The sequence below is a fragment of the Fragaria vesca genome, linkage group LG5, assembly GCF_000184155.1.
Source record: "Fragaria vesca subsp. vesca linkage group LG5, FraVesHawaii_1.0, whole genome shotgun sequence".
Classification (NCBI taxonomy): domain Eukaryota; kingdom Viridiplantae; phylum Streptophyta; class Magnoliopsida; order Rosales; family Rosaceae; genus Fragaria; species Fragaria vesca.
Window position 1 is genome coordinate 14,583,416 of NC_020495.1, and position 25,198 is coordinate 14,608,613.

The 25,198-nt window shown below is 37.4% G+C and overlaps 3 protein-coding genes across 3 annotated transcripts; 2 read left to right on the forward strand and 1 right to left on the reverse strand.

The window, feature by feature from the left end:
* The first annotated feature begins 11,429 nt into the window (after positions 1–11,429).
* Positions 11,430–19,571, forward strand: LOC101299674 (protein odr-4 homolog). The gene is made up of 11 exons (XM_004299775.1): positions 11,430–11,510; positions 11,631–11,837; positions 11,983–12,078; positions 12,586–12,674; positions 12,776–12,904; positions 13,674–13,794; positions 14,449–14,527; positions 14,620–14,729; positions 16,696–16,874; positions 17,690–17,786; positions 19,026–19,571. The coding sequence occupies exons 1-11, from the start codon at positions 11,430–11,432 to the stop codon at positions 19,317–19,319; spliced, it is 1,482 nt and encodes a 493-aa protein (XP_004299823.1). The 3' UTR covers positions 19,320–19,571.
* A 1,145-nt stretch (positions 19,572–20,716) lies between these two features.
* On the forward strand, positions 20,717–21,612 carry LOC101312547 (ribonuclease Oy-like). The gene is made up of 2 exons (XM_004301385.1): positions 20,717–21,058; positions 21,142–21,612. The coding sequence occupies exons 1-2, from the start codon at positions 20,882–20,884 to the stop codon at positions 21,610–21,612; spliced, it is 648 nt and encodes a 215-aa protein (XP_004301433.1). The 5' UTR covers positions 20,717–20,881.
* Positions 21,613–21,990: 378 nt separating this feature from the next.
* LOC101299961 lies at positions 21,991–24,975 on the reverse strand. The gene is made up of 5 exons (XM_004299776.1): positions 23,907–24,975; positions 23,418–23,774; positions 23,224–23,272; positions 22,536–22,740; positions 21,991–22,374 (listed from the first exon to the last, which is right to left on the reverse strand). Coding segments are annotated over exons 1-5 (1,662 nt in total). The 5' UTR covers positions 24,957–24,975; the 3' UTR covers positions 21,991–22,373.
* Between the last annotated feature and the right edge of the window lie 223 nt (positions 24,976–25,198).

The window sequence follows — 25,198 nt, forward strand, 5'->3', positions numbered from 1 at the left end:
AGTATTTTGACGTCTATTTTTAATTTTTGTACGTATTTTTATTTCTCTTGGAGAGATACGAAATGGATTTCGGTGATATAAATTTGTATTTATGAGAGAGTATGTATAGAAAATGCTAGCTAGCCATATGTGTCTGTCCACCTTAATGGCGTAGCATATAGCCGCATTTATGGTGTGACGTGAGCGTTGGACGTAAGCGTAGTAGCCCTATTTGAGTGTTTAATTCAGATAGGGGGTATGGACACATATTTATACACCCGTCTGTCCACCTTGATGGCGTAGTGTAGCACCGCATTAAGGCGTGACGTGAGCGTTGGACGCGAGCGTAGTAGCCCTATATAGACCCATGAATTTATATAGGGAGTATGGACGAGTGTAAATACATACATATATTATAGAGTCTGAGAGGCTCGATATTTTATGGGATAAAAGTTTTATCGCTTGCGGTATGCATTCGATTTTTCCTTAGAAATTAATTTTGGGGAAACATAAATATTTTATTTATTATTTTATTTTTGTCCACTCACTCTAACGTTATTAAATGTTTTCCCCTGGGCCCTTCGTTTTAAATTGCCCAGTCTGCAGAGTTCGGGTTGGATCTAGTAGGAGACGAGGCATAGTCACCCGCATTTCTGCCAGTTTTCGCCAGTAGGTTACATGTTCAACCTACTCGTGTTTTCTTGCTTCCGCTTGTGTTTAGTAGCTCTGAATACTTTGGGATTATTGTATATTATGGGTAGAATTTCTGAAGGATAATTATGTGATGTTCGGAAGTGTTGAATTAAGAGTGTAATATGAAATTTTCGAGTTAAGGTTGTTCATCTGCAAGGGAGATTTTCTTAATCTTTTCAGTAAATTTTCCTTGGAGGTGGTCCCCGCACGACTTACTCTGGGTTTCAGGGTGAAATTCGGGGTGGGTCGTGTCATAGTGCATCAAACACACCAACCCCACTATCACCCCTCATTACTAACAGAAGATGAGAAATAATAAATGGTTTAGGGGAGTGAAATTTACACACCCCTTTTTACAATCCACACACCTCTGCCCCATTTTTTTTTATAAGAAAATGTCTAAATTATCTATGTTTTAATCTCTTCAAGTTGTCTAGAATATGGACATTTTAAACATTTCTTTATAAAAAGTGGGGTATGGATGTGTGGATTGTAAAAAAGTGTATAAATTTCAACCATTATGGTTTATCATGCACATGGGAAAATTCCACAAAGAGTCAAAGGATACAGAAATATATGGGATAGACTCGACGCAATAAGAGATAGAAAGTTGTTTTATTTGAAGCTGAAAAAGATGCTTCCGTAAACAAAACCGAAAGCGAGAAGCATGCAGCTCTAGCTGCATGAGGAGAACTTGTCAAAGATTAACATTGAGGGAAAATATCATTTTTCTTCCAAACAAGTATAGATATCATAATCTAAATGGAGAGGTCCCAAGAGCTATTCAACTCCTCTTTCTCTCTTCTCTCTCTCATTATGTTTCTTTCATCTTTTCAACTTATTTTCACCAAGCTGTACTGAGCTTCTCTTTACTCTCAGCTTACAACATCTTCTTTTACACTCTGCCTTTCATACAAACTAACACAGTATCTTGTGTTCATTGTGTCTGACAACAATAATTTGTAGTTTTTGTCATAAAAACGCTAGCAGTTGTTGAAGCAATATGAGAGTGAATGTTGTTTTATCTCCAACCATAAATAAATCATAGATAAACATAAAAATCTTAGGGCTCGTTTGGTATTGTTTTGTAAAACAATTTTTTATTTTATGAATTCAAAAACAACTGAAATAATCATTTGTCGCATACAACTTTGAAAACAATGGAAACAAATTTAAGGATATAACTATTGTACTACAAGTAAACACTACCATAAAAAAGCATCAGACCACGGCAAAAAAAGTCTTCTGATTGTTCACATTACTGTTGTCTTTTTGTTTTTGTGTGCCGTTTGATGTATTGTAAAAACATCGTCTGACTGCTGTCGACAACCATGGGATGCCAACATATGTTGACAACGTATCGGCAGATTTTGTGTCTTGTGACATACACTCACATCACGCTTTTTATGTGTAACAGTTGTGTGATCATTTGTCATACCACGGTTGTTATTAGAACTATATTCTAATATGGACTCACAAGTCATTTTTAAGTTTATGGTCTTTCCAAACCATTGCCTGCATATGAAAGAAAAGTGACTTTTGACTATATCACTATGAATCAAAAATTGCAAAATTTAAGCCTATTTCAACCATGTTGTTTTTTTTTCCCATTTGTTGTCTGATTTAGTACAATCAATACAAGAAATGCATATAAATAAAAAATGACCATATGAACAGTATCTAAATGGATTTGGATTAGATAATATTGTACTTTCAAAAAAAGGATCACCTAGGAAACTCCAAAGACTACCATTGTACCATAAAAGGAGCACACACATTCAAGAAACTCCAACACTAAAATACATCCTGCAATATACCTAATAACATTCAAACGACCCAAAACATATTTCCAGCCTAGCTATATATATTGCACTTCAGAGCTTCAGCAGATCCTTGAGCAACTTAATCAATCATGTTCTTGAGCACATAACCAGCTAACTCCTCATGCACTTCATCAATCTTGACTTGCTCAAAAGGATATGGTTTCCTAGTCCTAGAAGCCCACTGTAACAGTTTAAAACAACATGTCACTTTCGAACTTGATTGACATTAGACTTGCAAACTTGATTGACATTAAACTTGCAAACTTGCAAACAATGGAGTTGAAAATGAAAAATTTTAGTTACCTTATCTGCAAATGCCATCTCTGTATCTAAGACAATATCCCTCATGTATCTCATCACATAATAGCCGTATGATTTGGTATCGTTTTGTTCTGGGATTCCCTGAAATAGACATACACACACACACACCATCAGTCCACAATGTAGTTATATTTCCATACTAATAATTATCAAAAGCCAAATAAATAGAAAACATACTCCCATGTTCTTCCAATTAATCTTTCTGCGTCATTTCTTGTTGCGGTCAGAGTTAAAATTTGAAATGGTACTATAAGTATGTATAAACACACCAACATTAGACACCAAACTAACATATATATACAAAGTCAGCCTTGATTTGGGCCTCAATATCCTAAATAAACATAACAATATCAACAAACTTCCAATGAGCAACTTACTTGTTTACAATTTCTTTCCATTGTCCTGAATCAATGTGTCCTTTCAATGGATCCATATAATAGATGATCTCGTTGTCCGGATCAACCACAGTTAACACCCAATGAGAACTACATATTCATAGACAATATTTTAGGGAAATATCCATACACAGGTCTGGTGTAATCATATGAATGACACAAAGTTTAATCATAAAACATTTTACTAACTTACCCTAGATCGTAAGGCAGCAAAAATATTTGATTTGGAGAAGCAGTTGTGATTCGATATGTTAAGCTTTTGGTCCTCTCTTCAGCACTCCCACACCCCTTCTCACCAATCATTGACGGGTCAACAAAAGCAACCATGTCTAGCATTAAGTTTGCTTTTAATACATCGCGCAATCACGCAAGTACCTAAAGTACAGGGATCACACACAAATAACATACATTTTAAATCAATAAAAGTGGTTCTCAGCTTGGGTAAATATGGATAACTAGTATTGACCAGAGGAGGTTAGAAAGAACAAACTTACAATATGTACACAACTATTAGGCCTCCTGATGTCGGTGTCAGTTTGTCAAGTCTCATCACATCCGAGCCCATAGGATAGGTTTTAGCACGATGACCAAATACATCCTCTTCTTTGTAGAAGCAAATGGAATCACGAACATCGAATCCTTTTTCTCCCCACTGACATAACTTCTTTATCGTGGTCGGCAGGTCTAACTAGTGTAATTGTTGAATATCAAATTTTTCATCTTCTGACTCATTTGGTTTCTGATACTTTCACTTCGAACGTACTTTACTACTCACCTTTTTCTAAATCAATAAATAATTCAATTAATAACATATAGAATAATCACCACAACGACTTATAGGTCAAAGAATACTGAATATGTAGATATATGTATACCTTCTCATTGTAAATGATAAGGTTCTTTGGCCACATGACCCAGCTTCCCATTGCTTGCTTGCTTCAATGTCTTGATCTCGTCACATATTGGAAATGGAATCAGAGCCTTCTCCTCTATTATAGTATGAATAGATACACGCAATCTGTCATCTCCCAATACATACCCATGACAAATAGTTGATGGATCATCGTTTGTACAAAAAGTTGCAAGAGCAATAAAACGCTCACTGGAACCTAAGGCCGGCTTGCATTTAGAGGAGAAGGCTGATTGAATGAAATCTTGTGACTTCTTGACCTTTGAATTCTTCTTCTTCTTTAGTTTCTGAACAATATCTCTCTCTCCATCTCAGCCAAGTAATTTGCCAATGCATCAGCTGTTATAGGTGTCTTCTGTTTTTTAGAAGGTCTAGATTATTCTTCTAGAGTGTGTAAGCAATTTGCTTGGCCGGATCTGTGCTCATTTCCTACACTTTTACTTTGTACCACCGGTAGAACTGCTACATCTTTCAACCTCTCATTAAGTTTGTTTTCCAACATTTGATCAATTCTAGCAGACCAATATGCATCATGAGCAGCCTTAATTTTTTATGTCTCTTCTTTTAATATCTTTTCCCTTATCTCTTATGTCAACTTTTCATTTTCTTCAGCCACTATTTTCTCCCTCTCTTCAGCCGCTATCTTCTCCTTCAACTGCTCCTCCATCTTCTTTTGCTCCTCAAACATAATTTGCCTCACACTTAGTCTAGTCGACTGAGTGACACTCTGTTTTCTGCGTTTTGGGAGTGAAGTACTGATTTGGGCAAGCAACATAACCACCCACGCCTCTAACTCTCCCAGTGTGTTCCGGGGTCTTCAATGCTGCAGTGAGCACATCAACAGCTCATTCTTGGGTAAATTCTCTATTGTGTTGTTTTTCCCTAAGGTTTTCATGCCATAAATTCAATTAATGTAAATCATTACATCTCTAGATATATACATAAGTATGAAAATAAATACAAAAATATAAAGTTAACATACAATTCTCTCATGAGCTTCATCTTTAAATTCCCCATTTTTGCCTTGATGCCCTTTTATCCATAGCAAGGTTCTATCAATATCTTCCTCCGGTATGCTCATTTTGATCTATTTACCAAATTAAACATATCAGTTATACATGTCAGTAATATGATATATATTGTACCTTAAACATAATTTTGGACACTTGTACTAACTAGCTCGCATTTCAAACCTCTGTATCCCTTACAGGACATACGGTGATTATATTCATTCTGCAAACGCCTTTCCCTATGCTTCTCATGCTTCTCCTGCAATTCATTCAGATAAATAAGCACACATCATAATATTGTAACACTAAGAAATGTAGCTAACAGTCCAATAAAGCAACTTACCAAAAATTCAGCAGTTAACCTTGACTTCACAAAGTCATTCCAAACATCAAGAGTAATAAACCTATAATCATCTGGGGGAAACTTTAAAGACTCAGGATCATCCATATAGGGCAACACATATTGACAAGTGAGTCTGCTCTTAAATTCCCTCCGTTTAACCCAGCAGATTTAAGCACAATTTTCCTCTCATTAGGTTCTAAATCAAATGATTCCTACATTCATGAAAATTAACACAAGCAATCATTAGTAAGGACACATCACATGCATCTAAAACAAAAATATCCATAATAAATAACAAACACTTACCAAAATGGTGTCCCAAATAGTGTTCTTAACCAATTTGCCTACTTTGGGCCAAGATTCTATATTTATTGGTACTTTAGTTCTCGCCAAAACACCGGTGTAGGATTGCAAATTTGACCCGTTTGCTTCCAAAGGATCTCCATGTTGATCTAACTTGACTTCTATGGGGTCCTTCAGAACTCTCGCCTTTGTCAAACTTGTCATTGTAACAGTGTAACGCTTTAGCAGCTTCAACCCTCCAGTACATCCATCATCCACCACCACGGCTTTTTTCTTGCTTTTCTTCTTTCTTTTACTGATATATGTGGCAAGACTATTTGTCGTCAATGCATTTTCCTTGGACTTTGAAGACTTTGACTTCCTTACTTCCAACGACTTTGAATTCTTCTTCTTCTTAGTTGGTGTTGAGATAGCCTTTGACAGCGCCATGATCTACACACATACAAACTTAGTTAGCAATAATCCAAATCATTATAATTGTAAGACAACACAATATTGATATCAATCACAGACAAACTGATCATAAAAGTTTTCATAAAACTATTGGCACACAATCAAGCAGAACAATAAAATAAGGAATTGAAATTTGCACTTCTCCGATTTACAATCCAAACTCCTTCTTTCCTTTTTTTATAATTTAATTTTTGTCTTTACTCATAAGTGTTTTGTTTTTTTATAATTACTTTTACCATAAAAAGAAAGAGGGAGTGTAGATTGTAAAAATGGGAGTGCAAATTTCACTCCTCATAAAATATATTTTTCAACACTTCATCATTCATTCTCTCCCATCTCTTAGACGTTCTGGACTTTCTTCTTTTCTCCCCATAAATTATGTAACACCCAGGAAGAGAGTTGTTACAACGCCATGATTCTAAGCCAATGAGAAACTGGCACATTTGAAGGGCGTGTTGACAACTCATTAACTCAAATTTAAGGCTTTTAGAAATTTGGTTTAACAATATTGGAGAAAGTAAGAACCTACTTTTTCGTTAGTGCAACAAAACATAATCTCTACTACAATAAAACGAAGGGCTCAAGAAATTCACCAAAATATGAACTGCCAATTCTACCCCTTGATCTCATAACTCTAACAAAGAACCTCACTGTTACAAACACGCAGGGCTATTCTAAACACTTGACAAAAAATAAAAAACATAAGGCTTATTTATACATGGGAGACAAATGTGGGATCGCACGGACGCACCCACTCACTGAAATCAGTTCAAATTTCTAACAAATTCAGAAATGGAGAAGGTGGGGAGATATCGGAGCATGGAGATGGAGATGGAGCCCTTTCCCATAAACTAATTTGACAAATCTGATTACCATAATCAATATTACTTACCGAAAATCGCTAAGCGGCATAAGAACAGATGGCTCCCAACTCTGTCGATACGATTTCAATTTTCTCCTCCTTTAGGATTAGAGCTTGCTCTGCTCTTCTTTGTTTTTTTTCTTTTGGTTTCTCTATCTTTTTCATTGGCTTCTTCTGTTCCATTTGTATCGGAGGTTGCTACGACAATTTTCGTTTATGTAGAGATCGTGGGTTGGAAGTTTTTCTGAACTCTTGCAGTTCTTTTGAAGTTGGAAGATCGTGCGCCTTCGTTTACGTCCTTTTTTTTTTTTTTTTTTCTTTTTTCTGTTTTCCTCTCTTTTGCTGAAACGCTAAATCATATCTTCCCGTATTTATCCTATGTAACCATAGAATGAGACTATAGATGAACTTTTTTTCTTTCTTGTCTATCAATTACATTACTTCTATATATGAAATTTAAAACGTGTCTGTGGGTTTCACGAGGTACCAAAGTTCAAACCATTATGTGTACTTTAATTAATCCATCAAAACTGGATTGTATCCATACTTCGTCGTTGTTGGACTTTTATTTTATATCTTTCATGGTTTTGTAGCCTTATCAGTGACATTCATGTTTACAGTCACTTTGACTATTCATATTTCATAACTAATGAAGTATGCATTCTCTTGTTTATAATAAAGTGCGGAAGGTAGAAAATCATAAGAGACAAAACTTAAAACCAAGCGACAACACAAAGTTTACAACTTTCAAACTATAATAAAGCTACATTTGTGAATAAAACAATTAAATTCAATTAATATTTTTCAAAAAGATTTCAAGTCACTCGTCTTGCAAAGAAAGGAAGAACAAAACTCGAAGAAAGAAAGACTTCATTTCTCACACTCAGCTCCCTCTGTCACATCCCGACTCTTATATTTTTACCATTTTTTACTAGCGTGATTATAATAAGAATTTTACCGTCTCCGTCATTGAGTTAATAGTTTAATTGGTCCCTAGAGGGGTTTCGGGGACGATTATGTGCGGAGGATTATTCGTAAGAGGAAAATACGACGACGGTAAAAATAGTAAATTTTAGCTAGTAAAATGTAATTTTTATTCGGGTATTATTTTTCGGGGTGTTTTATTTTAGAGTGGGTTGATATATGAGTATTGGACCGGTTTGGAGAGGCCCAAACCCATCTCCCTCTTTTTCTCTTCTCCCTCTCTCCCGTTTTCTCCTTCCCCCCCGAGTCTTCTCCCCTGCCGGATCGCCCAGCCCACGTCTGCCGCCGTCCAGCTAGCCACCGGCCGCCGCTCCACCCCAGTTCGGACCCCCATCTCCTCCTCTCCCTCTTCGGCCTAGCCCCCGAGCCTCTAACCCGCCGGAAGAGGAGAAAACCCGCCGGAAATGCCAGGAAGCTTTTCGCCGGAACTCCCTCCTCCGGCCACCAATCCGGGCAAGCTTGGTACGGTTTTGTAGCCCTTCAACCCAGCAGCCTTGCCCTAAAAGGACTCTCCCTCTCTTGAGCTAGGTAAGGAGAAATGTGGAGTTGAAATTTATAGGGCTTTTAGGTGTTTGTGTTCGATTGCCCTAGTTAGGCTTGGATTTTGGGTTTGTGCTAGTTAGGAAAGTTGTAGAGCATGATAAGAGGAAGATACTGTTAAAATTTCATAGGAATTGGAGGTCGCCGGAATTGGCCTCCGGACACCGCTGCCGGCAGAGCCGCCGCCGGTTTGAGAGATTTTTAGGGTTTTAAATGTGGAATATTAAGGGGATTATATTGAGGTGATTTATGGAATTTTTGGATGAGATTTGGATAGGTTTGTGAATTTCCGAAGTTTGGTATTTTTTTGGCGGTTAATTAATGTAGAATCCGGCCGTAAGATTTAAGTCGTATTTTTGGGGAGGTTATATTTACGATTGCCGATGATGATATTTAAGTTCGGATCGTTCCGATTTAAGAATATCGAAGTTAGGCAATGATGAGCGTGTTTATAGCTCTCGGGTAATTTTGCCTATTTTGATTAATTATTGGATTGTTAGTTGGGAAATTAATATTATATTTGGAACAAGACGTGAGGAGGCTCGAGCAGACGAGACCCCAGATCGACATCAGGCTTAGGCCTAATTTGTGAGTGGACTTTTGTTTTAAATAATGTGCATGCGAAATGATTTATGTTGTTGGAGAATAACCGAAATTGAGAATTTCGGTGAGTATATATATATATATATATCCATATGTGGATGATTATGAGAATAATATGTATATGAGAGAACACTAGCTAGCTATACGTGCTTTTCCACCATACTGAGGTAAAATTCCATTATGGTGCGACGTGAGCGTTAGACGCAATCGTCGTAGCCCTATATAAAATTAAAAATTTATATAGGGGATATGCGCGTATATTTATACACCGTCTTTTCCACCATAATGAGGTAAAATGCCATTATGGTGCGACGTGAGAGTTAGACACAAGCGTCGTAGCCTTATGTGAATATTCTATTTGTCTTTGTTGTTTCAAGAAAATTCATACAAGGGATATGACGAGTGTAATACATACATATTTATTTAGCCTGAGAGGCTGTATTTTGTTGAGCGTTTTGAGCTGTCGCATGCAGCATATTTTTCTATGGAAAAGTAAAATTGGGAAAGCATAAAAAATTATTTCCTTTAATTTATTTTTGTCCACTCACTCTAACGTGTTCAAATGTTTCCCCTGGGCCATTCGTTTTAAAATGCCCAGTCTGCAGAGTTCGGGGTTTGACCTAGTAGGAGACGAGGCATAGTCACCCGCATTTCCACCACTTTTCATCCGTAGGTTACCTGTTTAACCTACATGTGATTTCTTATTTCCGCTAGTGTCTAGTAGCTCTGAATTCTTGGGTTTAATGTGTATTATTTCGGTTGTGGGTGAGGACTTGTTAAAGTCTTATAATATTTGTTGGAGGATTTATGCTATCTTTTGGATAATTATGTTTGATGTGTGGATAATGTTGTGTTGAGTGTCTAGTAGCTCTGAATTCTTGGGTTTAATGTGTATTATTTCGGTTGTGGGTGAGGACTTGTTAAGGTCTTATAATATTTGTTGGAGGATTTATGCTATTTTTTGGATAATTATGTTTGATGTGTGGATAATGTTGTGTTGTTGGTGGTAGTTGTAATTTGGGGAGCACGTAGGCTCCAGGAGTTAAGGTTGGATTAAAAATTTTGGAAGTGTTTGCAGGTTTTCCTTAGGAAGGGTTGTCAATTTTCAAGGGAGGTTATGCCGATTTTGCGGTAAAATCTTTCTTGGAGGTGGTCCCCGCACGATTTACTCCGGGTTTCAGGGTGAAATTCGGGGTGGGTCGTGTTACCCTCGCTCTATATCTTGTTCTAGTACACTCTCGATATGCAGATACGCTATAACAGGGGTGAGCATTGTCCTCGCTTGCTCACATATAGAGGCCAACCCACCGGTGCTAGGTGTGAAAACACATGAAACTCATATATAGATATATGTACAGATTTAAGGTGTCAAGGGTAACAACAATTTTGAAAATATCGGCATACAAAAACACTATAGAAATTTTCATAAAACATGCAGCATGATTCAAAAACTGGTCTGAGGTCTTAAAGATAAAATGTCCGCATAAATGTCCAAATCATTCTTGTGACCATTACCTGTGTTCTTACATCCCCATTGCCTCGTGGCCAAATCCATCAATTAATATCACTATCTTTCCTTAGGGACACGATTAGCGAGAACATCCATTTACTGGCATTGAGCGCGCCATAAGGGACTCACAGCTCACGACTCTACTTATGGGCGCAATGCTCCTCTAGAGGTTTACGGTTATCGACACCGTGAGATTTCTAGAAAAATAGGTTCCATCACTCTGGTCACTAATCTATCATATAATCCAACTCACAATGCCCGCATGTATAGCCTCGGGTTTTGAGCACTAAAACTCTTTCATATTTTATATACGTATATCAAAAACCCATGAGACGTAGACGAATGATGGCAATCAAAGACAATGTAGTTTTCATATAGGAAAGCCGAAAGCCACCAAGGGTTCACGCCTTCACGGTCAGCTCACTCTACCTGGAATTGCCGTTCCAAGCTACACTTCTCCAAGCGTTCAAGATCTCGAGTCAAATTCCGAGTCGGTCGATAACCATAAAAACGATTGGACACATCGGAGTGTCGGACTCCAAGATAATCGTTGACCCAACCCGACCCGACCCGACCAATTATCCATAATAATAATCTGATAAGGGGGTGACCGTGACGCTGCGTTTTAGTCTCTTTTAAATATAAATCTCACAGACTCGTCACTCGTAAAGTCAAGTTTTCAAAGCTCACCTCAGTAGTAATGGTGAAAGTGGTGATCGGAGAAGAAGCCCAGCTCAAATTAGCCGAGGCTCGCCTCGAGCAATCCTCTACCGCCGCCCAGGTCCCCTCTCTCTCTCTCTCTCCTCCTCTCTCTCTCTCTCTCTCTCTCTCTCTCTCTCTCTCTCTCTTCGCTCATCGCCGATTCTCAAATTCACCGTCTTCTTTCTGTTGTGCAATTCAGGTGGGGCTCGTCATCGGCAAGCTCAGCTCTACTCTAGACCGAGGCTTCGTCTTCGATCTGGTCCCCACTCCTCCCAACGACGCCGGAGCTCCGGCTTGTTCCCTGGTCGAGCCCGACAAGCGGAAGGGGCCCAAGCCCAAATCTCAGTCCTCTGATTCCCAGTCGGTTTCTATTGACAAGGATTGGGTCGCCGAACATGCTCGCCAGGTCAGTTTCATGTAGAAATGGCACTAGTTACATACATTCATTGCTTTGAAATGTAGAATTTGATATGATTTCGCGGTTTCGATGATTGTGATTGTGTGTTTGAGATTAGGTTTTTGACTGCATTTTGTGTGTTTCGATGTTTTAGGTGTCGAGAATGTTGGTGGGAGGCATGAAGGTGGTTGGGATTTACGTTTGGATTAGCGAAAATGCATTCAAGAATTCAAACATTGTGCTTTGCCAGGTATTTTTTTGTGCATGAATCCAATTGATCTTCGTTTAGTATAAATATATGTTCTTTAACATGTTGTGAGTACCGATCTTCATAGGCTGTATGTACTTTTAATGTGGATAATAGGTTTGTTACAATGGGCTTCCTTTGTGCAATTAGTTACTGTGGAAGTATGTAAAAAGAGATGAGAGTGCTAATATGTACGAAATTGGCTAAATTAACCTCTGATTTAGTTGACACATCCTTTTCATTTTCTGAAAGCTAATATCATATAGTGTGACTACGTATAATCAGTCTAGAAATCATTTGGTTATCTATGAGTTGAAACGTTGCTTACGTAGTGCTAGCTAAGGTTATGAATTAATAATCATGAAAGCCTGATGGAGAGATTGTTCTTGGCTTATTTATTGCAAGGTATAATCTGTATGGGACTCCTATATTCATTTGAAATATATGCTCTGCTTATTCTGAACAAAAAGGAAATTTCTTTTGTATTTATTAATGAAAAGGCCTTTGCAGACTGTAATGGGAGTTGCCAAAGCAGCCCCACTTTCTGAAAATGATTGGGATGAGAGACTTCTTATTCACATTTGTTATAGTCCAAGGAGGTATCTTTCATATTTGAATCAAGTATATTTTTCTCGTTACAATGTGTTCTCTTCATAAGTTGAAGGTTATTGCAAGCTCACTAACAAGTTTATCTGTGTAGGTGGACATGTCGGAATTGTATGGTAACTTCAAATATTACATCAAGCAGCCTAAGACCTTGTGACTTCAAAATGGGAAAGGTCCTAACTTCCCTTCAAAGATTTAGGTGCATGTACAACTTCGATATTAGGTATGCTCTTGTGTTTAAACTTCATATGTATGTTTAATAAATGAGCTTCATCTTTAACGTAAAAATGCTGCATTTATGGCTTCTGAAAAAGATGCATCATCAATGTTATTGCACTATGAAGGCCAGAATTTATTATCCTCTTTCTAATGCTTCTGAAAGATGTTTAGGGGGGGGGGGGACTATGTAACTATATTTGATCTATAAGAAATGTGCAGCCTAGGTTTCTGAAAGTTCTACCTAATCATCTGCTTTATTTATGGTGCTATGATCATATTTACATGGATCTTAGAATTCATTGTTCTTCTTCAATGTTTTGACATCCCTTTTCCATCTTGGGGTCCTACAAAACCGAGGCAAATCCCCTCCCCTTCCTCAGTCAAAACACTCAACTTTCACTGGCTCAAAGAATCCATTAATGTTACAGTAACCTGCTTGCTGATGATTTTAATATCAAGCATATCAATGTCTAACTAAAATTGTATTGGAGTTCTTTATCATTTTATCATTTACAAGTATTGATTATATACAACTTAGGACACAAATCTTTAAAATTTGTCATTTCAATTGATTTCTTTTGCATTATGGAGGCTTACTTGTCTGCTGTATTCTATTTGGCTTGGTTGTATCAGATTTCTACTGGAGCCACTTGATATGATAGCATAGGACTGAGAATAGTATCTTAGTAAATAATAGGATCTGTATTTTCTGTAGTGATACCTCGTTGACTGGCTTTATAATGTGGTCTCATGGTATATTTATCTATTCTCAGGTTACCTATATCTCACAGTAACTCGTCTAATGTTCAGACTATGAGTGAAGCTCTTCGTCATGAAATTTCAGTTCATGCTAAATATTTAAAAAGTGCAAAAGCCATGGTGGATGGAAATTTGGTATGTAGTTCATTGTCATGAGAGCAACATTTTCAATTTCTATCCTCACATTTATGGTTCTCTGCACAATTTTTTTTATCTCAGCACTTGTAAATATGGAAAAGCTGCGACCTTCACATGTCTGTTAATTTACTGGATATACATGAATATGTTATGCCATGTTTGATGTCCCTGATAGTACAACGATTTCCCAAACATATAGTTTAGAGTCCAAAAGAAGTTTTCCCAACCTCAGTTGCGTTTCTTCTTTAGATTAGACCTTTTCTAACATATAACAGTAATAGAAGGGCACTTAGATTAATATGGAATCTTGTGGCTTGGTGTTAATTTGTTTTTACCTCCAGTTTGAACCGGTGCATACCAAATTTTGTACCAGTTTGAACTGGTATATAATTTTCCTTCATTTTTTTTGTTTCGTAGATTGTACTTCATATCACCTTTCTGGTCCTCCTTTCTTCGTTCTTGTAGTCGATTTATTGTCCTTTATCTCTAACCAACTGTTGAAATCTGGAACCAGAAACTCTAATTCTTACCTTAAGCATGAATTAGATTATTGTGCTTTTCCCCTTTTATTTTCCATCAAGCATTGATCTCTAGGTAGACTTTACTATTGGAACTCTTATATATGTGCTTCTCTCTTGCACAAAATTTCAGGTTGTACACAATGATGTAAGCACATCAGATGGTTTGCGTGAAGTAGAATTGCTGTTACCATTTGTGGAAGATACTGAAGGTGTGTTTTTGTATCTCTTAGTTCAGTTTTTTTTTTCTGAGGTTTGAACAATTTAAAGTTTGTATTCTAAAATTTGTCTGTATTGTGTAAAGTATGCAGCCAAAAAGATGCTCTTGGTGTTCTTGCTTTTAGTGGTTCTGTTAGTTCCTTTGCATACTTAAACCATCGAGAATCAATTTCACAAGCTGTTGCTGATATAAAGGTACAGGATAGGAAATAACTGTTTATTCTTTGGTCTTGATTTTAGAATGAGACGATTTATTGATTTAGTTTTTGAGGGTAATTTACATTCACAGTTATCATCACGCAAGAGGCTATCACTTTTGAGTTTACAATATTTCTGTTAATTTAAGTGTATACAGCAGACCACAACCCTTTAGATTCTTTTATCTGGATTTGAGAATGAACCTAGTCATTGGTTTTGTTTCTCAAGGTACTTTGATTTCACTTCTATCAGCAGTTGACTGTAACACAATTCTTGTAGAGTACTCACGCTTGTTAGAAGACTCATGTAGGATCGGACTGTGTAAGTGGATGAATAAATAAAAGTCTTTCTTTCATTTAATAGATCACATGTTTGAGTGGTACATTTACTTCTAGTACCAATAGGGGATAATAGGAATGGTCAGGCCCCATGGTTTGCTCAACCCAATCTCCCCAACCACTTTGCAGACCCTGGCTCGACAGTGGGGCTCATGATGAACCCTACAATTTAGGAGATAGGAAATTCTAGCTAATAGCTAGTTAGGTAACTTGAGGGGGGATAGAACCGCAGACCACATGGGAGGTTCTGCGTATTGAAAAAAAAAAAGAGAACTAATTTCAGTTTACCCCCATCAATTTTAGGTGGATCATCATGTTAGTCCTTCTTTCAATTTCATCAAAAACACCCCTCAACTCCCAATTTTCATCAGCCGTGTCCAAACCTCCGTTCTCTATCCAATTCCTCTGTCAAGTGATAACGTGGCATCAAGAAGAAAGTCAAATTCTGAAAAAATAACTTTTCTGACCATTTTCCCCGTATCGATAAACATCTCCGTTCCCATCACAACCCCCTAATCTTAGTGATTTTGGTGGGATTGAATGCAATTCGCCAATTTGTCTATTTTGCCCTTTTTCTGTGGGCCCAGCAACTTCAAATTTGGTTTTTCTTCTTAATGCAAGTCATTACATGACGGGTTGGATGGAAAACAGATGTTTGGACACGACTGATGGAAATTAGAAGTCGAGGGGTGTTTTTGATGAAATTGAAAGAAAATGGACTAACATGATGATCGACCTAAAGTTGATGGGGGTAATCTGAAATTAGTCACACAAAAAAGCAAGAAAAAAGAAAAAAGAAAAAAACTGGAAAGTATGGTGTGCAGAATATGTTTTGAAACACTTGAGCCGACCATTAATGTTTGCATGAGTTTGCAAGATTTGTTTCTTAAACTAGTCAGTTTAATTATCTAGAATAGTTGTTGAGGCAAGCACGTTCGTGTGTCATATACACAGTTTTGTTGCCAGATTCCATAAGACTACTATGTCTGGCTAAGTAGGGTTTGAGAGCAAAATGTCTCTCAGATGTATATTGTAACACCACATCAGCCGTTAGACATCAAGAGAAGCTGGGTTATATTGTAGTTGAATTCCAATCTACCGATATTAACAGGAGAATGGGAATTGAATTTCTTTTTTATTTAGACATCAAAATAAGTCAAAAATATATTACAATGTATGTCAATATGCTATAATAAACTAGGTTTCAGTTTGCAATGCATTGAAACCAGTAGGTAGATGTGACAATTGAAAAAAGAATTCACATAGTTACAAACAAGTGGATCTCTTAGGGTCCATATAAGTATGGAATGTTTCTCTTCTATGATATTAGATATACTCAAAGCTGTGTTTGCTTTATTGGCACATTCTTGCATGTTGGAGATGGTCATGAGGACAGATTGACTTCAGATATAGTAAAGTAACTTCTGCAGTGCATAGTGTAAAAATTTAAATAATGTTAATACATTAAAAAGTAACTGGCTAAAATTTTATTTTATACAGACCTTAATATTTCCTTGATACTGTACAGACCTTGATATTTCTGTGATACTGTATTTGCTAGTTTTACTCTTCATGGCCATTCCTCACCCACTGTAGAATGTTGAATTGCTTAACTATTTTTGCAGGATGATATTATCATGAGTCTGCAGAGTAGACTAGATATAATCTGTGATGAGGCAGATGGAGAGACAGGTCTAGTAGACACTGGCACCCAGAAAGCTAGAGGTGATGCTGATAGCCTGGAAGTAGGAGATGGGATGTCTGGTGAAACACCTGTATCCCAAATTGTGCTTCAATCATTAAGGTCTGTTGTGCTTATTCATTTCAGTAAAATGAGATCCTTCGTTATGAATTTTGTTTGATACTATCTCGTGTGATTTTTAGTTACCTGTTATCTTACACGTTTTCAGTAGATCACATTACAAAAAGACGGTTTATTTTTTCTTTTATTAAAACTGAAGCAGGTTATTATCTCATCTTTTCATCTGTTGCACAATCTCCCTGCATCCACTCATTAGGTCTAGACTATATCAGCATCTGTGACCTTTCTTTCATTCTGCTAGCTCTTTTCTATAATTTGATTGTGATAATTGAGTCACTAATTGCTCAGTATCTACTCTTGTCTGAGCTAGATGGTTTACACTTTTAGTTGTTTCCACTGTTTCTAGATCGACACCTCACAGGGTGCTTTTATTTTATTTTGTTTATTTTTGGTTATGGCTACTCTGATTTGTTTTAGTATAATGGGTGTTTTCTTTCTGTATTATGTCATGGGCTTCTTTTTGTCAACAAAAAAAGTGGGGTCACACCTTATTAATTACAAGGTTCAGTTGTTTAATCTGTTGTTCTACTTCTCTAATCGTTTTCTCAAGTAAACTACTTTTAAACCTTGAATAGTGTTCTGATTATTACTGGATTTGTTGTCCGCGTAGTGCGCACCCCATTGTCGAAAGTAATTATGCATAAATTATCCTATATAAAAGTAATTCCCAAAATTTTCTTGATATCAGTATATCTGTTCAAATATCATTCAGTTTAGTGCCGATTTATATTTCACTGCTATTTTAACTTTGATTGTTACTGCATTGTAATTGCACTCTGCCAAACTGACCAGAACAGAAAAGCATGCAGTCTTTCACTTCCTCGTAGAGTTTTTATTCCTTGGTTGGCTGGTACATTTGTCTGTGACTACCTACAACCATCCGAGACATTTGAGGTTTGTAGTTCTGACTTGATCACTAGTTCTGCTTATACCAGAATAAAAGAAAAGGATTACTATGGTCTTCACTAGCTTGTTGATTTAATTTTATCCGTACAATGGATTTTTTTAATTTAACTTTAAATTAAGCTAAAGATTAAACACTGCATTTTGTTTGGCATATTTGGACTTAGCTAGTGAGATTGAATGCATCTTCGATTTTAAACTGGAGGATTGGGTTTGGAATTTGGGATGCATTTGAGGGCTTTGGAACCAGGGTTAGTTTTCAGAGAGTGACTGGGCTTATTGTTCTGGGAGATGGAGACAAAGGAAGAAGAGGACTGGTTGCAGAAGGTGAGGCCATCTGGGAAAGGTTGATTTAAAAAAAAAGTGAACTTTGGTGCTAAGCAAGATTGATGATCCATTAAAATGAGTTGATTTTGTGAAATCCTAGTTTTGGGGTCTGAAAATCTTGTAAAACCTGCCAAAATTATTCAAAGTCACCCCTTGTGCCAAGATCCTGCTGAAGTGAATATATTGCACACGTGAAATAGAATCAACTAATGCCAATTAGATAGAGTCATGCCACGATGTGTAATGACCCCTGCTGGGGAGTACAGATTAAGGCTCGGTAAATTCTATTGACTTATGAATCTTCCTATTCTACGAAGAACTTTCTTGGGTAAACTTCTCTGGCTACACGCTAGGACCTCACTCCACTTGAATTAGATGTGAACCCTTAAATTGCACTCTCCAAAGTTCTAGTTTACACCATTGTGACTTGTGAGTGACTCTATCCTTGCGGCATTCAGTATATGTCATTTCAATGTATAGACACATTCTCTTTTCAGACAATCTCGTATTCTACATTGCGGGAATGTCAGTTTGAATCACAAATTTGCTTCAATTTTTGGTTGAATCTGAAGTTTAAATTCATAGTGGCAACAACATTTCCCATTTGATTACTGAAGGATACATATGTTTTGAGTCTTGACTGCCACCAAAAGCTGGTATTTTCATATGCCCTATATATATCCATGAGAGAGATTTGTAAATTTTGTTTTATCAGTTTGTGGAGTTGTTGAGTGGTAAGGAAGTAACAAACTGGTAGTACCATATTTTCTGGTTCCGAATAGGCATAATAGCTCTCCACTGGACTAGGTTTTAATTAATATGAGTTCTTTTTCTTCCCTTTTCAGTTGATTCAAGTACAAATTCCTCTCACATTTCTGACCTATGATTTTCATGCTCAATTAGGCTCTAAAAGATCGTTGCGTGGAGTTGTTATCTATGGACGTTCCAACAGATGCCTCAAAAGTCTTGGAACTAGAGAGAGAAGCGCCCTCTGTAGTCACCAAATCCTTTTGGGATGTGGCGGTGCCTCTTTCCACAGCATCTTTGGAGGGTGGACTTGACACATCAAGGGGTGAAATTCGCCAAAAATCTATCAACACTACTGATGTCAAATTCACATCGAACATCGTAGGCGCTGTTCTATTCCTTATCACTGCTATTATTTTAGGATACATTCTTGTATCTGTCAAGTCATAGTTCAACGGAGGCCTTGGTTCAAATTTGATATCCTTTTGTCATACTATGAAAGTAGTTACTGTGAGGAAATGAGGTAGCTTTTCATAAATAATAATGAGGTTAATCTCTCTTATTAGATACTCTGTGATGATCAAAGTGTATTATTATGCAATACCCTTGAATATATATATCCGAGTTGAAACCGGATATGAGCGTGCTTTGGTTTTCATGATCCTAGATTTGATAAGATCCTAATGAAGGTTTATCTGGTGCTGGCCTTTACCTTGTTAAAAGTCGCTCTTGTGCTACCCTTTCTCTTGTTGAAGGTTTCTTCTGCTCGCCTTAAGAAGAGCACAAAACAAGGCCTCTAGAAACGATAATCCAATAAACTGCCTCTTAATACCATATATGAAGTGCCTTGTATGGTATAAAATCGAATTTCGCTCAAACCTACGCCAATGTATTTGACCGACTTCCTAAGGTAACTCGTCTGCTACAGTGTATTCATACCATCTCTTTTGCACGACAAACTTTGGACCTCTACACCTCAATACGGTATTCTGTTGAAGAGGAATGCCTTACCATTAGACTAACTGCGCGCTAATTTCCAAAAAATTAGACCAACTGCGCGCTAGTTAGCTACTTCTGTATAGCCTCCACAGGGCGTGGCGTCTGACTTCGGTAAAATAACTTGTCTGCGGTAGGTTGTTCTCTGAACAAGTGAAGTTCAGGTTGGATATTTGAGTGTAGCGTCCCCATGAGGATGCGAGCAATTTGGTAACGACGGGTTTTAAGGTTTTTTTTTTTTTTTTTTTTGGGTTTAGTTTTAAAAGAAAAATTCTTGACATCTGAAGTGAGATTTTGCTTTTACCTCGCTCTCTTTCATTATTACACAGTAAATTCGACCAAAACGAATCTCATGGATCAGCTGTGGAAGTTGATAAACCAAATGATAGTGTAAATGTGTAATTAAGGAAACTATGACTCAAATGATAGTGTATGCAAAACCAAGTAGTGTGCATGAGTGGATGTATGACTCGATCAACTGCCAAACTAAGTGTATGCATGAGTGTGTACGTATCTTAATTTTCATATATGGCAATCTCATTTCATATTTGGCAATCTCATTAATTGATGAAAACACAATCGACTATACAAAGCCGATCATTGTCTACAAAACAAGAAGAGTTCTACAATTGTTAACCTTAGCAATTGCCAAGTGAGTCACATTGAGTGTGAAGAACTTTAAGATTACGTCTGGAAAAGCATGAAAGAAAAAGCCTCATATCTGAGCATTTCTGGAACGAGCATTCAATCTGGTCAGCATTATTGTTGGCTAAATCAAGCCTTTTCAGATTGGTACATAGTGCATTGGGGTGGCTATAAATACAGAGATATCGATCATCATCATCATCCTGCAGCATCTTAATATTTTTCTTCTAGCTCATCAACATTCTAGCTTCGCCAAATCAACCGTGTCAGTCTTGCAAGGCATTCCTCTTGTTCTTGTTTTAGTCGTACTGTTGTCACTCCAGTATGGATGTGAGTCACAAGGAACACCCTTCCAGTACTACCAACTGGTCATGCGATGGCCAAAAGCAGCATGCTACCACAAACCTGCTGAGCCAAAGATTTGTGTTATGGATGATGATCATGTTCCGATGAGGTTCACCCTCCACGGAATGTGGGCGACGAACTGGACAAATATCAAAGATGAAATTCGGTGTGAAAAGGCTGGAACGCCATTTGATGAAGATGAGGTATATATATTTTCATTGTGTCATAAAAATATATAGATCTTCTCGATCATATCATTTGTGTAACAATTTAGCTTTTTTCGTAGATGACTAAACAAAAGACACTGCAAGAACAACTGGAGCAAAGCTGGCCGACGTTACTGGATAATTATCCAACTAATATGGAATTCTGGAAGCACGAATACGATAAGCATGGCCGATGCAGCCAAGATACAACTACTCAGACCGAATACTTCGAAAAAGCTCACAAATTGTGGCAGGAATTGCAGGTTGTGTACCAAGCACTTGCAGATGACAAGATCATACCTGCAGCTGATAAGATTCACACCTACAACCAGATCGAGCGAGCAATCGCTAAACGATTCGGCAGTAGTTGGAAGGTTGTGCTTTTTTGCAGAAAGGTGAATCTGACGCCTCGTGGTACCGGTGGAACAAAAACGATTCTACTTCTTTTGCATGAAATCGTATTCTGCTTTGATAACAAAGCAATGGAAAAGAAGAGTTGCAACAGAAAATCGAACTGCGAGAACGCGAAAACTATAACACTGATAAATTGAGAGAAATTGAGTGTGGAGGCCGTTTTGTAATACTAATAAATAACCGGGTACACGTACACCAGCCTCTCGGCATTACAACAATAAACTTTTTACATGTTATGGTATTTACTGTATTACCCTACATTTCAGCGAGAAGAATCGAGTTTAATGTGTTGTTGTTATTACTTATTTGCGTACCGTATGCATGCTAGACCATTTATGTTTATCAAGAATGAAGGAAAGAGAGAACAGTTGCAGATGAAACTGAACTAGGATTCATCCAAGGCATTCTAACAAAGCACAAAGCAGGCCTAGCTACCAGACTTTTCTGAGATTCTTTTAGGTAAAAGAGAACAGAGAACTTCCACTTCTCTAGATCAGAAAAATCCAATGTAAGCTACTCCAGAAAATATTGCTCCATACATAGCAGATTTAAATGAAGCCAAGTCAAGGTACAAGATAGTAATCTGAATGCACAATAATTAAATCGGTGATCAGACTAAAGAAATTTCAAATTTTAAGAATGCAGCAAGTCCTGCAGTTTCACAATATTCAGGATCAATCACATCAACAAATCCCTTATGTAAACCTCCTTTCAACTCTCCATGAAGAAATGCAATCTCACATCCAGATGCCTTATTAGTTTCCAAACATTTGTAGCTGCAAGAGCAGAACCAACCTTACTGTGGTAGGTCATACAACAGGACTGAATGTGTCATCCAAGTGCTGTTGACTGAACCCCTTGAGCTAGTAACACAGTTTCATACCTTGGCAATGAGCCATCTGGATTCGAAGTAAAGTAGTATAAGAGTTAGTGGACTACACGAAAGAGCAAGGAGAATATTGAATCTATATACAACTTGATGAAATTAGAGACCCTAACTATCTATATAAGAGAATCATATTAGAACCCAAGTTATAATGTACAAATTAAATGCACATACCACTTCAATAGGAGGGGGTACTCAGCAATCTTTTCCCAAGATTTGAGAGTTGTATCTTTGTAGTCAATTTTGTACAGAGCAAGTCGAGTTATGGGGACACTCATGCTAGTAATGCTTTCATCAAGTATCTTGATTTTTTCTTCAGCTGTTTTCTGCTCCTCTTCTGTCAGATACCCGTAATGGAGGCTCAAAAGGGGCCTAACTCCTGCATAGAACAATGGCATTCTATTCAATAGTTCATTATTTTTATTAGCGATACATTTACAGTCTGACGATCAGTAAATTATGCTTCAATTCGGCTGACAAGGATCAATGTTGGCAATCTAATCTTCACACTCTATATGCTCAGAAAACCCATAACAAGAATTGGCATCTATGATATCTTATTTTACCAAGGAGATCTAAACAGATGATTCATATACTTCATATCATACATATGAACTACAATCAATTTAGGGTATGCAGTACTTTGTATGTAAGGGGCACTAAGATGCTGCAAGATGAATCATTATTACATCTTTGTCAATTCAAACAGACAGAGATCAACTGAAGAAACATTCTCAACTTATTGTTCAAGTTCTAAAAATCTGAATTGCATGAAATAAGCCAAATTACAACTATAACAACTTGCAGTACATGTGAAATGAAACAAATTGTGAAAAGAACATTTACAATGAAAAGAACTTACGATTGTGGAAACAAAAACTTTGGTTGCAGCTCAGAGCTAATTCCATTATCTGAAGACAGTAAAAAATTGATGCATGTCATTATTATACACCAGCAATACACATCCACTAAATCAAGACAAACTAGACTAAAATGATACATATCACCCGAAAATAGAAGTTCAAACTGATACAAACAAGTGGGAAAATTGAATACCTCAAAGGACTCATTCTGGGTTGTAAATGATGACTCCATAAGGAGGGAAACACACTGGTAATAAGAACTCCTAAAGACCACACGAGCAACTTTAGCTTTGAAGACTGAAATGAAACGAGACTGCACATCCGTGAACCTGTTGAGCATATCCTCATGTGTCATACGAATAGATCCCACAATAGGAATGTGGGGCTCGATATCTGGACCACCAAATTCAGCCCGGAGGCCCTCCATCACCTTCTTCACTCTGATAGACACTTCATCATGTGGAATTGCCCACACTGAATATGAGTGAGTCCTTTCAATAATCGAGTGACTCAATGGAGAAGAAGTGTAATTGGAGAGAGAAATTTCAGCCTGCAAAATAGCATGAAGCATCTATAATTTGCACAGTACTACTTCCTTGGACAAAGTCAGAATTTCAGCCTTTCTTATTGATACATAAATTAGTAATCATTATGAGATAAGAAATTGAGTAAGAAAGTTTACATTGCTAGAATCAGCTCTGCTTCCAAGCCTATTGCCTCCCAAGACTGAAACTATACTGTTCACATAAGCAACAGCTGTGTAGTCATCATCAAGTACACATTGAACGGGGAGGTGTTTGAGTTTTTTGGTACTCAGGTTATATGAAATTATATGTCCATTTGTATCCTCTGTATCCGCCAAAAGAATCTCATCGTTGTTCAGAAATGCTAATGGCTTTTCAGTGAGCTCAAATGCTATGTGTTTAGTCCAAGCACCCTTAGGACCACCAAGTTCATCCATCACCCATATTCCAAAAGACACACCTAATTTCTCATGAGTATTTTGCAATCCGGAAAGAGAAATGGATTCATTCCACACTAGAAGGCGCATACCAAAAAAAAACTCATTCTTATCATAAAAACAATCCGGGAACAACATATCATGGAACACTTCATCCACTGGATCAAAGAATATGATCACATTCCCAATGAATTGCTCCTCCTGTTCTTCAAATACATGCAATTCCTTATGTTGCTCCTGTCCCGTCCAATAACACACATTCTTGAAGTACATCTGGAAAGTTTCAGGCCAAAGGAGAGTAGTTTCTGTTTCTAACGAACAAGTCTTGATCTCTCTCCAAGAATCAGAACCAGTACCTAAATGGGTGTATATTATTGCTTTGGGGGGATAATAGATGCAATATCCATCATCATCGCGTTCTTTATCAATAGGATAAGCTGAAGCAATTTTAACAACTATATAACCTTTAGAATTAGGATCATAGCCAAATGCCACAGCGTAATAGTAGAACCCATATCCTTGCAGACATGGCTCCGGAGGCAGAAGCTTGGATTCATGAATTGCAGGATTCCATAAGATCACCTCACAAGTATAAAAAACATGTAGACATATGATCCCATCACAATGGCCTACAACATGCAGCAATTCGGAGCTAGTCTTGGGAGGATTCTCGACGTCCTCCACCCCAAGAAAATAGCTATTATGCTGATCATGTGCATGCTCACCATCATTATCAATATTGTTGCGAAATTTAAGAAATGAGAAAACCATTTCAGGCTTATCATCATCTTCAGCCTCCTTAGAGACTAAACGCTTCAAAAGGACGCTAGCAGTAGAGAGATTGTTGTGCTTGGAACAGGAGAGGTGCTTAGCTACGAACCTGGGGTTGGTGATCAGAGCATACCACCTTTTAGATACGCACTTGAATCGCATCAGAGTTTTGGGAGGTAGAAGTAATAGGATTTGCTCCACCACATCTTGATCAATACTTTTGCCACACTCTGCTGCCATCT